Source organism: Antrostomus carolinensis, unplaced genomic scaffold, assembly GCF_000700745.2.
Source record: "Antrostomus carolinensis isolate BGI_N321 unplaced genomic scaffold, ASM70074v2 scaffold27082, whole genome shotgun sequence".
Classification (NCBI taxonomy): domain Eukaryota; kingdom Metazoa; phylum Chordata; class Aves; order Caprimulgiformes; family Caprimulgidae; genus Antrostomus; species Antrostomus carolinensis.
In genome coordinates, this window is record NW_010297999.1 from 22,294 (window position 1) to 41,391 (window position 19,098).

The 19,098-nt window shown below is 36.5% G+C and overlaps 1 protein-coding gene across 1 annotated transcript in view; it reads right to left on the reverse strand.

Moving 5' to 3' along the window:
* LOC104520583 (protein MON2 homolog) overlaps positions 1-7,117 on the reverse strand; it is a gene marked incomplete at its 3' end in the record, with an annotated part of 29,355 nt that extends 22,238 nt beyond the window's left edge. The window contains exons 1-3 of the mRNA XM_010162313.2: positions 7,043-7,117; positions 2,547-2,674; positions 1,579-1,710 (exon numbers count right to left, since the gene is read on the reverse strand). Of these exons, the coding sequence (XP_010160615.1) occupies positions 1,579-1,710; positions 2,547-2,633 (219 nt within the window). The remainder of the gene's footprint in view (positions 1-1,578; positions 1,711-2,546; positions 2,675-7,042) is intronic.
* Positions 7,118-19,098: the final 11,981 nt, after the last annotated feature.

A 19,098-nucleotide genomic window follows, 5' to 3' on the forward strand; every position in this document is an offset into this window, starting at 1 on the left:
GTGCTCTTGTGGTTGGTGTCCAAAAGTAGAAAGTTTCTAGGCATTAGAGAGATGAACAAATAAAGGATGTTGAAAAATGTGTTTGGAAGACACTCACAAAAAAAGTAAGTGGAATCATAGTAAGTGAATAGTAGATACCAAGAACTTAAGAATAAGGGGGGGAAGAGAGAGACAGAAGGTAGATGGAGGCAGAGGAAGAAGAATAAATGAGAAAAGTAATGAGAAGCAGAAGAGAAAGGTATGGTGGACAGCAACCCTCTCCTTCTAGAACTGAAATTCATCTTTAACAGCAGGTTGTTAAAGGACAACTGCTATCCAGTTAATAACTGACAATCCCACTTTTTAAATTATTTCCATTTTCTTCAAAAATCATGCTTCTGCCCAAGAACATAGCATCTCATTTGGAAAACGAGTGTGTCCTGGTTTCGCTAGGATAGTTAATTTTCTTCTTAGTAGCTAGAATGGTGCTGTTTTAGTTTCAGCATAGAACAAAAGAAACAAGATAGCGCAGAAGAGTCGTTGACATAATTTGACTACTCAAGTCAAAAAAGAACATACTGACAAACGAGTCAGTCCTTAGCAAGCTTCTATTCTGCCATTTATAGGTTTCCTACATTTTCTATTATTTTCCTGCCTTCAGACCTTTGTAACTTAGCTACATTTTCCTTTCATGTTTTTCCTTCCTTTGGTTAAGTAGATTAATAGTTATTCTAATATCCACATATTTAGTGAGCTAGAAAGTTATTTCATTAAAACCAGAAGCAAAGAAAAACAGAAAACCTTCCACCAAAACAGAATGCCTTAAAAAATATTCAATTCTCTTCTCTCTCTCTCAAAAAAAAAACCAACAAAAAAAAAATTGCTCTGATAGTAAACCAATACATTGAAGGCAGAGCATAATAAAAACAGCAATTTAGAATGAGTTATTTAAAAACAAACAAAAAGTTTTTTCATAAATTAAAGAGAAAAAATTATACAATGTAATCTATAAGAGGAACTTACTTTAAATGGAACTTCACAATTCACAGATGGCTAGACAATGTTCCTCCCTCTAAGAGAATTATCTTGTAACTTAAGATTAAAATGGATTGGAATCCTTATTTTTTGTCTTAGTTGAAATACAGTATCCAAAATGGTACATGTTTAAAATTATGCAATAAAGTTATTGCAGTTCTGGACTGCTTCCAAAAGACATTTAAGGCAGGGTGGCAAGTAGCTGCTTCTAATATTTGCTTTATTAGTGAGAACTCACACTGTGCTACGTGCTCTGATTCCAGTTTGAAAATATGCGTATGACGAATTTAGCAGATGAGAAGGACAGGCATTAGCCCCATATTTCTATTTAAACTTCCCATTAAGTCAGAAATATATTACTATGGAGGAATTAAAAAACAGATTGAAAAGTAAGGTAAAATAAATCCTGTTTTCAGAGTCTAGGTATCAAGACAACAGGGACACAAGAAAATCAAAAAAGCCCCCTCCTCTTCCATTATTTCCAAATGCTTTGTATGTAAAATTTCTCCCTGTTTTTCCTCTTGGATATTGTAAGTAATATAGTTGGCACTAACAAATTCTTACCTTGGACAGTGCTTCATCATGCACAACTGTATTAGTTGTTAAAAGTACAAGAACTGTCTGAAGCAATTTAAGTTCTTCAAGACTATTTTCCATCAGTTGCCAAAGCATATTAATAATGTTTCCTGCTGCAGCCTACAAAAAATAAGTTTCACCAACTATTAAGATGTTCACATACTGGTACATCGTCTGTACACATGGAAGAATAGCACTCTCATAAGTGCGTATTTGCCTGTTTGTCTCTACACTGAGAACATAAAGCCAATTTCATTGTCACAAGTTTTCCAAAATATTTTTAAAGAACTGATGGCAGAAATCTCTTAATGTGTAGTCCAAATTAAAGTGCATACTTCATTTACTACTTGGAAATACAGAAGAGACAGTACTAAGATATTTTACCCTCAAAATTAATTCATATCAGAGAAAAAAACAGTGTAAGTTTACATTATGCAAGCATAACCAAAGATATATTTTAACAGTATTATTTTCACCAGCTTCTTAACACACTACATATGCAGTACCATAATATATCATGACATTTACAGTTGCAGGAAACTTGCATCCATTTTATTGCATTTTTGAAAGCAAAATGTAACAGAAACATAATACATAATGATATCACACACAGTAAATTTTATGGATGCCACTTTAAGAATTAAATTTATCATGGACCATTATATGTTCTGTTCCTGAAGTGTAAGAATGCAAACTAAATGAGCTGGTTTGAATTTTCATTAATTTCCTTCTAAAAGTTACTAATGTTTCCTCATCTCTTCTTTTCTTTTTCATTTTCATGGTCAAAAATATTTTATTTAAGAGTACAATTTTTTAAAAACAGAGACGAGTAAAATATTTTGCAGACTATGTTCATTATAATATAACGTCTCATTAAAAAAAGCATTCACTTTCAGTTTGAGGCCTGTATTTCTCACACCGAAATACTTAAGTATTTATAAAAAGATTGATCTTACCTCTGAAACAACTTCATGGGACATGAGCCTCTGTATGGCTGCTAGACACAGCTGAGTGATCTTTGGTTCCTTTGTTCCACAACCCATTAGAAAAGGCTGAACTACCTCTGAGCTGTTCTCTTTCAATGCTTTCAAAAAGAGATATGGAAGCAGTCAATGTTTAATACTTCGAAGAATACGATGCAGAATTTGTTAATCACATCTATAAACAAAAAGCAATCTCCAGTCTTGAAATCTGAGATTTATTCTTGCACAACAGGGAAAAGACAAGTGAAGACAGTGGGCTGCCACAGCTCACTTCCATGATTACCCTGCCTGAGGCTCAAATCCCAACCACCTTCTTCCTTACACACCCAAGTGACTTTCTCTTTCCAAATCCCAAATGGCCATTTAGTCTATTTGGTTAGTAAGAAGCTGTAACATTCTGCCCACCTCAGAGCTTTCTCTGGCCTTGCAGTGATGACCAGCCTCAGGCTGGTAGCCTTCTCCTTCTGCTTTGCTTCCCCTTGGCACTGAATTCAAAAGCAACACAAAGCCTGGCACAGCGAGGCATATCAAAGCACATGGGACAGAGGGGAATAGCAAAATGCTACCAACAAAACAGGAGGAGAAAGCGACCAAACTGTTTGTATCCTGGGTACATACATCTGACTGTGAATTTTTCAATCAATGTTTTAGTGAGAAAAGGCAGCTTCTTAAAATTAAGTTTTGTCAGAAGAAAATGCAAGTTTCATTAATTTCTTTCTCTTTTTTTAAGGAGAAAAAATTTCACAATGAATACAACATTCCACACCAACATTTTAAAAAGTTTTTCCCCATAAAACTAATACTAGAAATCTGAGATAAACTTCATAAAATTAAAAAGGAAGAATATATTTCTCAAAGATGAAAGAAAAGCACAACTGTGACTGATGAGTGCTTTTCTGTTTGCAGGCATGGTTGTTGGTTCGTGCAAACTTTTAAGATTTTAGTTGCTCATCACCATTTCAGATATTAAAAATTTCCTCACAGCTGAAAGCTCAATGCGTGTTCTTACACTGAATGTCATACACCGTGTTTTAGTCCATGTGTAGTAAGAGAAATGTGTTCATGAAAAACTTTCACACACATTTTTTTAGAGCACAGATCTTAGCACAAACAAACAAAAAGTATATTCTCACATAAAAATGCAAACATTACTTATTTTATTTTTTCTATCGAGCAATATGAAGTTTGGCTCTCAGGAGGGTTTAAGTATCACTACAGCTAATTTGGAAAAAAAGAAACATCACAGTAAAAGCTAGAGAAATATATTTTAGTTATATTTTTCAACTGAAACACTAACTAACTTGACTAACAAGTTTCTATGAAAAGAATAGGCTAGTATAAATTATAGATGACAATATTCTACGAGGTAATAGTTCTTACGGGATGATATTAACACATATACAGTCCACAGTTTTGTCAGTCTCTTCAGAGCCAGTAGAGGCTCTTTGCCCAGTTGGTGGAGGCTGACTTTGCACCAAATGCCTAACCAAAACCAATTAAAATGTCAGCATAAATGTGAATGAATACACAGGTTCACTGCCTGTTTAACAATCTGCTTTGATTTCAACAGATTTTTTTTTTAACTTAACTATGAAGCAAATAAACCTGCTTTTAAAATATATACAGCATAAACCATATCTACCATTTCCATTCTCTTATGAAACACTCCATGATTTTCAAATTAAAGACAAAACATTGTCTACTTCATCAAAAACGGAAGTTCGTTCACAATTAAGATGTGTAATCTAGGCATCTAATGGTCAGCGTCTACATGTGAGCTAGATGTCTAAGCTACCTTTATAGTCTACAAACACCTACAACTCGTGGCCAGCAGAGCCCAGAAAGTTCACTCCAACATGGGTACAAATGCTTCTTCACTCATATAAATTTCTGAATTGCCATTAAATTCTAACCATCACACAGAAAGAAGAAAGCAAAATTTTTAAAAAGATACCACAAAACATTTCTCCTTAAGACTCATGATTAAGTTCTGAATGGCAAAAATGGCATGAGAGTTAACAAATAACAAGACAAAGAAAAATCTAAACCTTTTACAGTATTTTTTCTCTAGTCCCTTAAAAACAATAATCTCAAAACAGGATCTGTACGAGAATTTTTACTTTATGAAGCTGAAAAATTAAAGTTCTGTAGATCTGGTTTGGTACCAATCATGATATTAGCTTCAGTCTGAAAACACACAAGGATTTTCTTATATTCAGGTCTGATTCCATTTTGCTACCAAATTTGCTATCTAAGAATATAGTCAAAAAGAAATCTATCATAATGAACTACATCAAAAAAGAAGTTTTGGGAAAGTAAAAATGAGTCCTTGATTCCATCAGCAAGATTAGAATCCTAATGTTTTAAAAGAACTCCTAAAACAAAAGTATGAATTGCACATGTCAGAGCTACATGGAAATAATTTCTCATATTTATCTCCTGTGATATAAAGCACAAGCTGACTTCTCTTTCGGAATTACTCAAACCTTCATAAATAAATTATGGAGCGTGTACAGACTGCCAAGAATGAAGACTTTGGAACTGCTCAATTTAACTTTTCCAAGAGAAAGAAAGAAGTTAGATCAATATCTCAGGAGTTCTGGCAAGTTAAATACATCTCACCAGATATAATATTAACTCTGTGTATTTGTAATTTTAAGATTGCATCTAATAATAGATGCAATAATTATAATACTACACAGTGTAACACTTCAAGAAAGCATCAGGTCAGCTTACTCAAAACAATCTGATACAGTTCTGATTTATTTTAGTGAAATGACATTTTACATCAAAATACAAAAACAAATCATACCTTGATCACAGTATTTATTTGGATTACTAGAATGTCTAGTAGATGTTCCTAAATCATCTAGCAGTCAAAAAGTACTTCACTAGATTTCACAATTACAGTAGCCTTTTGCAGCTTTATTATTACTAAAGTATACCTACTATCTTTCTCAAAAAAAAAATTAAAATAGCAGATAGGAGACAAAAGACACCTTGACATTAACTTATCTACAAGATTAGGTTACAATTGAAACCTCAAAAACTACAGGAGTTCATAAAGAACTGGAACTATGTTATGGAACTCTGTTTAAACTGTGGCATGTTAGGATAATGTGCAAGCAAAACATATGTTCCCCTCTGTTCTGCAGCTTCTTACTATGAAAAAAGTTATGACCCTATTAGCAAAGATTAACTAAGCATAGCAACTTCTAGTACCTGCTGGTTTTCCAAACCTCAAAACAACAAATCTGCTCAGTTTTTTTGATGAATGAAATAAATACTACATTCTAGTTTAAAACTTCCAAACAAAAAGCACTAACAAAATTTGACCAACTACCAGAAAGTGTTCCCTCCAGAAGTAAAGACTGCCTATCCATGGACAAAATCAGTGATCTTTCACATCTCTCCATTTTGAAATGAAGATCAAAAACCAAAGAATTTTGCAGGATTACAAACTAGCTTTCTAAAATATAGAGTTCTTTATACAGTAATATGCCAAAGAATGTTGACAGTTTCCCAAACGGCTAACTAGAGATTTCTCTTGTTCATTGGTGTATTTTGATATAGCTGACATTACCTGGCATAGTTTTCCCACTTATGTCAGCATTCATGACAGCAGTAAAAACAAAGAAAATAAACAAATAAAAAAGAGGCATTAAAGTGAAATATTGAGGGGTGGGATTGCTACTTCAAATAATTCTAGAAAAGTGCCTCCTTACCAACATCTGATTTACACACCTCAAAACAACAAACAGTTTTAAATCTATTCCATTTGGACCTTTCAAATAATTTAGCATTTTAAGGATTTTGACTACAGCTGGGGTAGACACTCAAGTATTAATACAGGGACATTCAAATCTGGCCAAAGGCTTTACCAGCAATTGGTAAGAAGCCATCAACTTACATGCTATTTAATAAAGCTGAAGAAAGTCAGAGATACTGTTTTAAGCACTTACAAAGCTGCAACTCGCAAGATATCTCCTGTCCCTCAAGGCAATGGTACATCTTAAATTGAATGACCTTGTCTCAGATTAAGATGGATTTTTGCCTGCCAGGTACAAGTCTCCAAAGGCTAGACTCCCATCCTAAATACATAGGTGAGGATCATGCGGCAGAACTCCACACAGAGCACTGAAAAACAGCTGTGGTGAACGCAGAGAATAAAACATTGAGAATTTGGAATCTAAGCATTTCATGCTGTTTTTCTAAGTGGATCATTACTTTTGTAGAGCCACAACTGAAAATGGAGACCTTCCTCACTATCAGTATAGCACTAACATGAAATAGAAGTAGTATTAAAAAATTCTTATGCTACTGGATTTTCTGCTAGGTGCCCAAAAGAAAAGCATCACTGATATAGCACACACTAAAAGACATTCATTATTACACATATCCTAAACATCTTTTTAACATTTTGATCTGTAACCCAAATTTATTTTTCCCATTGCAATCCAAATAATTACCTGCCAAAATATCACTGTTCCGTGCAGCTATTGTTTTTACTTTTATTATTCCTGATTCAGCAGCCTGGAAGAGAAGAAAATAAGTAGTTTAGATGCTATTCCATACATCAGTGTGTGGAAAGAAATAAGAATACTGAAGTTAAATTAAAAATGTATAGTCTCAGAGCAAAAATGGTCTTGTAGCGTTTTCAGTAAGCAGAGCTAATGCATAAGTGGAATCTTTGCAGTTTCTGGAATTCCTTTCCAAAATTCCATGGGAAGGGGTATATTCTGTGTTTCAGAATTTTTAGAAATCATGATTCTCATTGTACTCCTTTCCTGTCTGATGAATGCAAAGAAAAATCACTAGTAAAACTGCTACAAAGTCTCTGTACAGTTTCAAACTGAAACAATCACCATGATATATAATCTGTCACATTCATCAGGTTGAAATACTGAAGAAACTGAGAACATCAGTAATTATCACAGTGCTTAATACTTAACACTTAAGCAATAAACTCCAGTCAAAAAACTGGATGTGGTACACAACACTTGAATATTATCACTGTTCTTCCAGTCAAGCAGCAGTATTTTCCATTTGAAAGCTAACACTTTCACAAACAACAAGTAACAGAATGAAACTCATTTTCCCATGGATTTTGTCTCCCAAATGCCCTGTACAAATTACCCCAGGGCAGTACCATGAAGAAGTCTTCCTAAGAATACTCTCCATTCTTCCCAACACACCACACAATCCAGACCAAGAGTTCCTCTCCTTTCCCTGTAAGTACGACCTGGCAGACCAAGAGCACCCTCCTCTCCCCGGGCACACCTCCAGCGGGACCCGTGCAGGCTGGGGACGCGTGTGCACAGCCCGGCCGGGCACCAGCTGGGCGCTGCAGAGCTGAGCAGCCCACAGGGGAGATCACACACCCTGTGAGAAAACAGCTGTTCTCTCTTCAGCTGTCCACAAATGCTTCCTAGCATAAACCACTAAAGTCGTGTTCTCTAATGAAATCAAGACAAACTGAAAATATAACATTCAGGCTTTGCATTTCAAAATTATTATTTCTGACAAGTTTGGTGTACAAACCACAAAAATACATCGCAAGTGGCGCCTTTCCATTTTTTAATTCTATTAATTTGCTATAAACCTCTGGAAACAATTAAAGAAATCATGTTCAATCCACTGTGCACCAAAGCAAATGCAACAGGTTTTCCCAAACAACAGGACACATTGCTGGAAAATACTTTTCTACCAAATTTAAAAGTACATTTCCGCTTCTATTTCAGCTTCATGTTTCTGTGTACTTCCCACACTAAACATTTCAGTTTTTCCTCTGATATTATTTAAAGAAGTGTGTCATCACTAGATAAAAGATTAGAGAAGCAAACTGTGGCAGCAGAAGAGCTGTGGTAGCAGAAATATGAAAGCAACAGTATATGAAGTTCTACCAAGTACTAATATTCCCCTCCATCAAAACACTAGTCCAACAAGATTTCCCAAAAAGTCAGGTTAAGATGACTATATAAATTCATAAGAAATTTTTTTAATGAAGAGTTGATATACATATTTTTCAAAATAGCTAAATTTAGAAATACAGAACTGAAATTTTCCACTTTTTTTTTTTAAAACTTCCCAAAACAACAAAGACTAAATACTGCCTTGAGAACATTGAAGACATTTGTGACATTCTGGAGAATTATTGAAGCTTTGCTGAACATTGTGTTTCTACTTTAAAAGTATATACAGAATAATATCTACAGTGCCTGAACTAATATGCAACATGCAAATATATCTTTTACATACTTAAAATGAGGCATGCCAAGTGCAGATCTCATTTATTTTTATTATATTAATGTGCTGAAGTGTCTTGAGTCAGTCCTTGTTCTTCAGTTATAAATTGACAGCTAAGTGGGGGAGGGGGTGGGGGGGTCTTGTCACAACAAGTTGTTCCTATTAATTAATATGAAGGATTTGTCACAGTCCAACTTCAATTATCTTCAAACTAAACCTCATCACATCTACTGGCAATCAATTTCTTTCTTGTAAAGAGTGACAGACTCTAAATCAAAGCAATATTAAGCCTGCCCACATGCAAGACATTTGCAAACACTGCACTCTGCACAAAGAAGGAAAAAATTATTTCCAACATAACATGTCCAGTTAGTTGCTTCCATGCTAGCTTTATATAAAATAGCATGTTTTTTAAAAAAAACTAAGGTAAAACAACAGCTATTAGACTTTTTACTACTGCTCTGAATATAACAGTTTTTCTCCATGAGATATAGGAATTTCTATTATTATCTGCATTAAGCTATCATTTGTATTTAGAATCCCAATTCAAAATGTTTACAGTTAAAAATGAATTACATTGCACACATTCAAAAAAAAAAACCCAAACCACCCCACAACACTCCACTATATATGTAAAAAAGATCACATATTAACGTTGATGAAAAATTATGTCAGTTGACCACAAATAACCAGTAGAAAAAAATGAAAGACTATAAAGTTATCTGTCTAGTCTGTATACATAAATATAAAAGTGTACTTGGATTGCATCAGTTTAACTTGGCAAATTAAAAGAGGTATTAATAGATTTCACGTTTACAAATTTACATCAATTACTACAGCACTCTCCGGGGCACTGCCCCATTAGAAAAGGAGATGGCCAGCATCATACTGTGTATTTATGGGTACAAATATGATCATTTACTTTCACACAAATACAAGGCACTATGTTTTTAAAGCAGTCACCACTTTTAAAAGTAACATTATCAGTTTCCCTCAGCACCACATTTAATAGCAGTCTAATGAGCCAGTCAGTTATCTCTTTAATTTTAAAAAGAAGCAAATACACGTAATTCCTGTACCATAACAAAGCTCAAGTGTACCTGAAACTTTCAGTCAATCAGATTTCCTATTCTGCTACTTTAATAACTGTGAAATGAACTGAAATAAAATGTCTCAAACACACACTTGCCATTATTGAGTTTTGCTTCATGTTTCTGCTGAAGCAACTAGAGCATCCACTTCAGGGAGGGGAAATACTGATGAAGAATAGAAACTGGCTTCCAGTGATATTCAACCCAATCTCCTCTGGTGCTTTGACTTGGTTTTAATCAAACAGTTAATAATCTCACAGCAAAATTCAACAGGACACTCTGGGCTCAAGTACTTGGGCCATCATCTATCTGCTTCCTTGAAACTTACCAAGTATTTGCTGATTACGTGGAAATCGCCCTTTACAGAAACCAAATGGAGAATTTATGTACAAAAAAAAATCAAGGCACACATAGTGCAGTTTCAAGTAGACTGAAAAGAAGCCTGTGCATAACATCTACCTACTTGCCTCAGAGCTCCTCTCCCAAGGTACAGTCTGACAACAACATTCACAGCTTCCTGAGAATCTCACTCTAAAGCTGCCTTGTAGACAGAGGCTCCCTGCACAAGAGATACCAGGATGTGGAAATTCATAGACTTTCAAATCCAGCTTTAAGAGTTTCTCAGATACAAAACTCTGCCTCCTCACAAACTTCTCAGTCCTCAGTTCAAACAGGGAAGAATTCCACCTTCTTGTCATTAGATGTTCTGTGCACATCTTCCAAATTTTTTGAAATTTTAACCCTTCTGTAGAGCCAAAAGCACCAACCAGGTAACAGAGTCGGGTAATTTCTGCTCAGGCACTCAGTAAGTGAAGACTTGACCCATCCTCAAGCAGCATCAACATTTTTCACTGTCCAGGTAACAGAGCTAAATTTCTCCCCCTTATAGTCTTTGTTCACATATATAAAGATCTATAACTCACAAATAGCATATGGAGGTATCAGGATAACTGGGGTATGCAATTCTACTGGCTACTTTTCAGGATGATGTAAAGGCAAGCCACCCATCTCAGCAGCAGACCAGTAAGCGCATCTGAAAGGCACCCGTTCCTCAGATCTGTCTTCCAGGGACACTATGGAAGCTCTCAAACCCAACTGCAGCAGAAAGTCTACGTTACCAGAAGATACCACTATAGCTAACTCCATGAGGATGTTACCTGGCAGCCCAAGAACGGCCACAAGGAATAACAGCATGGCGTACACTTGAGCGGGTAACTGTGTAATGATTTAGTGGTCTACTTCTCACAGGCAAAGGAATCATGGAAAATAACAACACAGTTAACAACTTTTCATAAGTGAGAGATGACACAAAAGTCTAATCTCAAATCTCTCTCCTACCAGTGACCCTTTTCAGGAAGTGAAAAACACCCACTGTCTCTGCCGTATCAGCAATTTTTTAAGCTTAAATAAAAGAGGTTTTAAAAAGGATCCACTTGCTGATCTTCAAAGAAACTGGTATCTCACAATTAAGACCAGAAGACACTACCTTTTTAAAAACAAAACAAAACAAAAATTATATATATACATGAAGATATTTAATGTAACAAGGCATGTGCTCATTTCTAAAAAGGACTGATCTAATGTTAAATATATTTTTGTATCGACTTCTAAATGTGATAGCATTGTTACCAAAAGTTAATAAAAGAAAGAATTTCCGCTACTAGTGCTTTGAATGATCATCTGTTTTGATTGTATGTTCTGAGCAAACTGCTACCTTTAGAGATACCAAAATTGCTGTAAGGTTTGCAGTTCTTACTACACAAGCTTTTGATTTCTCTCTTCTAAAAAGAAAAGCATTCAGAAACGTTTTCAGGAATGATGGTCTGTGTTGGTATTTACATTATGTTATTTGCCAATCTTTTAATAACACTGGATGAGAGCAATGTATGTAATCTACGGTCACTTCCACATCTATTACATGAAATAAAAAGAGCAATTTTTTTCTATTCATCATTATCTGCCTTTCCAATTGGAACAGTAACTCTATATCCAATACTTTAGATAAGAGAGCTTCCTGTCTAAAGCACAGTTTCAGTTCATTGTTATTCTGGCTTGCTTTGCAATAGCACATTCTGGACCATTACTGTACTGCTAAACTATTATTTGGAAAAGAACACACTCAGAAAAAGCTACACACTAAATCAGCCTCATGAAAGCACTTGAGTATACCACATTTGTGTGAAAAAGCACTGTACTTGCCTTCTGTGTTTTCACCTTCCTCTCCAGGAGTGCAATCCCTGCTCAGATCCTTCTCTTTTATATACGCTCATTCTACCTGTGATTTAAACTGGTGAAATGCCAGTTGTGATCTGACAGCACTGTGCAATCACAGGGATATTTATTATATTGAATGACTTAACATATCTGGATTAGAGCTTGCTCACATTATACTGCCTTGGAGCAAAGCCTACCAGCAGTGTCTGGAACGGAGCACCACCCAGCGTAAAGGCAGATAGAAGCAGGGAGTACACGAACCAAGTACTTCATGTCAACTGGACACATATAAGCCCAAGGGCCAACGTCACTGAAAGGTCACCCTCTATCAGGGTCACAGCAAGGAGAGGTAAGAGCCTCTCTCTCCCTGAAGAGAAGTAAGAGCTACACGGATCTCAAGGGAGGGCATGGAAAGGCATTCAGGGCACCACAGGCCAGTCAGCTTCACACCACTCCCTGGGAAGGTTATGGAACAATTCCTCCTGGAAGCCATTTCTAGGCACATGCAGGAAAAGAAGATGACTAGGAACGGCCAACATTAATTCAGCATTAGCCTCATCTACCAGACTACCTTCTACAGGGTGAGTAAGGTGAAAGCACTATGTATTTTAAATGTTGACTAAAGCAAAACCTTGGATGCCATCTCCAGTTGTATCCTTACAGTCAAATTGGTGAGATATGGACAAGCGGACAGTAAAGTGGGTGGAAGGTTGCCCAAAAGGGTCATTACTAATGGTATAAAGTCCAGTTGGTAACCAGTTACTAGTGGTGCTCCTCAGGGATGGGTACTGGGGCTAATATCATTTAACATCTTTATTAACAGCCTGGGTAAAGGCATAGTCTGCAGACAAATATAAAATTCAGGCTACTGTTCAAAGTTCTGGGACAGATAAAGCCAAAGACAGGCTGAGAAAAGGGCTGATATGAACTTCATGAAGTCCAACAAAGGCCAATGCAAAGTCCAGCCCCATGCACCAGTACAGGCTGTGGGATGGTTTTGCAGTAAATGACCCAGGGTTTTGGTGGACAACAAAGTGGAAACAAGAGCCAGCAGTGAGTCCTTGTAACAAAGGTGGCCAACTGCATGCTGGGCTGTACTGGCAAGAACACAGGCAGCAGGCTGAGGGAAGAGAGTCCTTCCCTCTCTTTGGCTCCCGTGGGACTGCTGCTGGAGTAGTATGACCAGTTCTAGCCTCCCCAGTGCAAGAAAGACATGGACACAATGGAGCAAGTTCACTGGAGGTCTACCAAGACAGCTGGGGGATGGAAAACAAGAAGTACTAAGGGGAGGACTTGTTAATGTCCACAGCTTCCTAAAGTAAGGCTGTAGTGAACATGAAGCAGTTTGCAATTGCTGTTCAGATGTGTGCTCCACTCTGGATGTATGTAAAAGGAAAGAAAGAAAGAAAGCAGGGAATGCTGAAAGCAGTAATAATACTCCTTTCAAATCACTTCATATTCTACTATTCCTGCACAAGTTTCTCATTGTAATTTTTCTTCCACAGAATCTTGGCAAACATGGTAAAACAGTATTAATTTTCCTATAAATTGAAAACTGTATTTCAGTAAACTACTTCCACTATCACAAAACCTTCAATACAAAACCAGCTACAATCTTCCAATTTTTAAAGTTTGGAATGTGTTATTTACATGAATTGTTGAACAGCCTGATTAACTTCTTTTTTTAAAAAATCAATAAATTAATATATTTCTTGGTTTTGTTTGTATTACCTTTATTTAGCATATAAAGACAAGAAATTGCAAACAGACCATCAGTCTCTATTCATATACAAAGTAGTTTCTTCAGCTGTTCACACTTTACCTGAGACAGAAGCAATATTGCTCCAATTTATTCTATATCGTGACCTACTTGTGCTCAATGAAGGAAATAAACAGTGTACACTTCTGATCCCAACAACAGGTACAACAACAGTTGACGGCACCAAACTCTCACTCCTGACAGACTTGACTCTATTCAAGGATGGTGCCATTCTCAACTACCAGAGCTCCAATGTTTTGAGGAAAAAATAAAAGCATTAACTGATTATATTATACGTTTTCTCCACCAATTCAAGATTTATGATACTGCAGTTTAGTTTGGTTTTGGTTTTTGGGGGGTTTTTTGTTTGTTTTTTTTAAATAAAAACACACAACCTTTTTGTTTTCCAGCTTTGACTCAACTATGTTAGTTGCTCTCATATTAAAAATGTTCTTTCACTTGACAGAAGTGACTACATCTCTGGTCTATTAACCTTCTGAAACTGTCAGCCTGCAGTATCAGCATCCAATTCAGAATCCTGAAGGTTAATCATCAATAATGCCAGGAGAAGTGCCAGTGTTATCTAAATTGCTTCAGAGCTGTTGCCTCTGGAGGTACCTCACCTGACGTGAATGGAGGTAAAGATAATGAAATACAAATATTTAATATCAGGAGTTTTCATTTGACAATCAAAATATCACACCTCAGCTGGAAAAATCCTCACATATAAGTCAACAGAGCAAATCAGAATGAATAACATAAAACAACTCATTACTGAATAGCACTGATGTAGAAAAAAGCTAACCAAGACTTAATCCAGAAGAAACACAGCCAATTAGCAACAAATTCTTAAGCTATACTGCTCTCTTCCACAGTCATATAGAATCAGGATGTACCCTATTCTATTACATAAATTATATGTACACACACAATATTTTCTGTATATATGTAGTGTATGGATATCTTGAGAGATCCCATGTCTACCATTAATGGATTTCCGAGTGATCCGTCAAGTACGATACAACTGATTATAAACCGCTGAAGTAAAGCACTTGAATTCTCCTGACATACTTTTGTCATAACAATCATCATTCTACACTTTAAAAAAAAGGAAAATAAAGAAAACCCACACTGTTTCAGAGCTTTAGGAGATTTACACTTGAAGTTCAAACTAATTTTACCTTCAGCTTGTTGATCAGAACAGATGGGATCAGGAAACTCCTGAGGCTTTGCCACAAATACAGAGTCACCCAGTCAGAGACGGCAATGCTTGTTTGCCTGGCACTTGGTAAAAAGAAACAACAGTCGACAGTGTGGTCACTATCTGAGAACTGGAGTCACCAAGAATTTCCAACTTCTGCTACTTGTTTCCTGTATAATCTTCAGGAAGCCACAAGAGGCAGATGGGGATTCAATCAGAGATTATGCACAAATTTAAATATTTAGACTTCCATAACAACGGAGATTCAGTCTCTACTGAATGCTCCTTAGTTCTTAAAGCCTCTTCTTAAGCTAATTCAGCTGACTGACTAGTAGGAGCTCAATACTGAGGTCTCAGTTTACATCTCTGTATCCAGGACAACTACATGCAGACAGCAGAAGACCACAGGCTCTTCTGGACCAGCTGCTGGAAGCCAAGGAAGAAACCTTAATGTAACCCCAGAGGCAAAGATATCCAATGTGTAGGTGACAGACCAAATCAATCCCCTGCCTACAATCCTCTGAATATCTAGTCTGCTCTATTGACAGTATTTTCATAACAAACTGAGCCTGCACAATCAATGAAGAGTTTAGAAATCCAAAGTTAGGCACCTTAATTCTGCATTGAAGTCTAACTTGAAAAGTTTACAGACAGACTGAGATACAGAAAACTGTATTCGTTTTTTTCATTCATTAAATTGCAAGGTATTACATGAGGGAGAGACTGGGTCTATATGCATTACATGAATCATTTTTTTAACACGAGGCAATTCCTATCAAAGACTAAATTGATTGCATTAAATTTAAGATTTATAATAAATCTCGAAGCTTAGAACACACTTTAATAGATGACAGTGCCCTAGAAACATAACAGTACCCTTTTAAAAATATAATTTTGAAAAAATAATACTGTACACAGATCAACATTGAATAAAAAACACTGCAAAATTAATGGATTCCAAATATGAAGCTAGCAGACATAGCAGCTCGCAAAGATCAGGAATTATAAAAGGAACTGTAGGAAATATTAGGGATTGGCTGTTTCAAGTTATGGGCTGGCAACTAAAGAATGCTACAGAATTATCTCCGGTCGCATGCACAAAACACAAGTTTGAGTGCAAGCTGTGTAATTGTGGCAGTATGTATTTTACAGAGCATAGTTTCTGCATTTCAAAAGAATCTTCAAAATATTAGGTAAGTGAATATCCATTAAAGTAAACAAAAAAACCCTCTACATTATTTGCATCCTTCTGAACTAATGCTGTGAAGACCTGAAAATTAACCAACCTGGAAAGTTCAGTGTAGGTTAAGTTCTCTGTAAACTGTAGCATCAGAATTATTTAACCCATTTTAATCAAAAAATAAAGCAGAAAACCCCAAAACCTGGTTATTTCTACAGAAAATGGTCTACACACAAAGGTTGTTCTTTGCCAGGTCTGTTTGGTTCACCTTTTTACTGCAAGAGTAGCATGAACACAGAGCTCTGAGAAACTGGTCAATGCTAGCAAACACACCAAGCCACTCAAATGCCCAAATCACAAGGCATTTCACCATGTCGTTTTCTTTCTTAGCCTCCTCCAATTTGTGTACTGCACTTCAGATTTTCTGAAATATTGTTACTGTTACAGAACAAACAGCTAATATTCACACCTAATTTTTTAACTGTTCTTTCCAGCTGCATTAGGAATCCTAATGATCACTGTGACATTATAAATCTAATTAAACATACGTTAAAAAGATACAGATCAGTTACATTTTGCAATACATCCTCATATGTAGTTTCACACAGCTACCCAACGAAATCTGACAGGTTCCCTAAAAGGACAAACTTCCCAACTAATTTTTTTGCATTAGCCCCAAAACGGGTTCGGGACCAGCATATCATTCCAAAACAAGAATGATTTTACCTAGGGAATAAAACTGTCACACAGAGCAGACAGTGGTGGACTCCAAAGGAAGAAATGTACGAATAAAACCCATGTTCAGAGAACACAACAGAGAGCCACTCAGAAAGGGCAAATCCTATCTCTTGTCCCTGCTAGTCCACACCACTTCTACTGTAATTAAATAATATGACGTTTGCTTTACCCAGAAGTCGCTCAAATCTGGATTCTTTAACTTTTACCCAAAGAATTTTGTAGGGCTGCTTGTCTGCAAGTAGAGTTACTTATAAAAGAAGGAAAATAAGATTGCAAAATCATATTCTATTATTTTTCCTAGGTACAGTAAGTTAATTTATAATATGTCTGTATGCCAAAGGCATACACAACTCAATAAACAGTTAAACAAAAACAATGCTGCTGTTTCAAACAAAGGTGTGGAAAAGAAACCGTACAGAGAGGCTATCAAAAGCTATCTATCAGGAGTCTCCAGAGAGCATTTCAGCTGACCAAAGTATTCAAAGCTAAAACTCTGCTGCTTTTCCAGGCTGAGGGAAGCTGAACACTTTCTTTTCCAGCCCTACTATTCTGTATTACAAAGGCAGCAAACATCCTAAAACATACAGTCACCTGCAATCCATTACACAGCTGCTAAGCAGAGGGCACACCCTGTCCCAAAATGGGCCTGAGCCAGGCCAAGCTGATCCTGCCATGGGAGGACACGGTCCCTGCCCCTTTCCCACCAGCACAAGCGTGCCTCTAACTGTGCAGGGAGCTGGATAAGAGTTAATTTTCTTCATGTGTTTTTTTAAGCTCATTTTGTTTTTACTGCTATTTAAAAGTCAAGAAAAAATGTGAGTCAATGTAGAGACTACAAGCCTACTAGAAAGCCGAGACTGTTGGACTGGATCTGTGTAAACAACCTGACTGGAATTCAGGCTGAGGACTTCTTGTGTATGCTTTTCCCTTTTAACTCGATTACTTCTGCTAAATATGAAAATTTTCCCCCTTGTATTTCTAAGGTTTTTTATACAGTGAAATTATCTAACCAAATCAGATGCAGCTGACAGAACAGTATTTTCATTCAGCAATAAGAAACAGCAGGTAACCTATTTAGCACACTAAATTACTTTCAATTTTGTGATAAGACAAAATTCTTACTCCAGTTCACTAAAGAGAGCACTGTCAGCTTCCCACACACCCAGCACAGGATATCAAAACTCCAGTCACCAGCAGGTTAAGATAGTCTATAAAGCTTTAAGTGTGTGCCACACAATTCAGTCCAGAGTTACAAGTTAAGCATTACTATGCTTTAATACAGAGCAAAGCTTAGGGCCCATCATATTAAAAACAGGGGTATAATGTCCAAGCGGAATTGTTTTCTAGCAGGAACATCAGATTACTTAAGTAACACGAGCACAACCTAAGCCAGTACCAAAGACTGCTTCATTCTTTGTAATTTCAAGGTCCAAAAGATACTCTTTAACTTACACTTGCCCTGAGAGCTTCTATCACATCCCTAGTTGGTGGCATTTTTTTATACCTGGCAAATAGAAATATATTGTGAAAACAAGAATACATTTTTCAGCAATGTCATTATTTGTACATCTGCCAATAGAACAATTCTGGTGTATCACAGACCTAGCCACCAAATCAGTCTTTGATCACAGTATACAGCTTTCACGCTTAGCACAGTCCGGTAGCTGGTGCTGATGTCGGGAAGTACCACACAGGATTTAGCCACTTATCAAAGAGGAACAGTCAAAACCACCTAGCAACAGACAGACACGGGTCTGAACTCTAATAACTGGGATTCCCCACCCCCTTAAGAAAAATAAGTCTCGCACATTAGTTAATCCCAAAACATCGTCACCAACACAATTTCAAACCCACAGATTCCTTCTGCAGCTCCCATTCTTGATGTATTATAAAGCAGCACCACCTAGGAAAGTCCTACTTGGGCATTATTTGTCACAGAAAACAAAGATGAGGTATGGAATGCTTCGGGGCCAACAATACATTCTGTTATTTCTTAGTTAAGAGTTCTTTCTAACTAAGGGGAAGGAAGTTTGTCACATATTTGTATCATAAATTTAACACTGGGAGAAACTCAGTAATTTAAATGTTTCTTAACA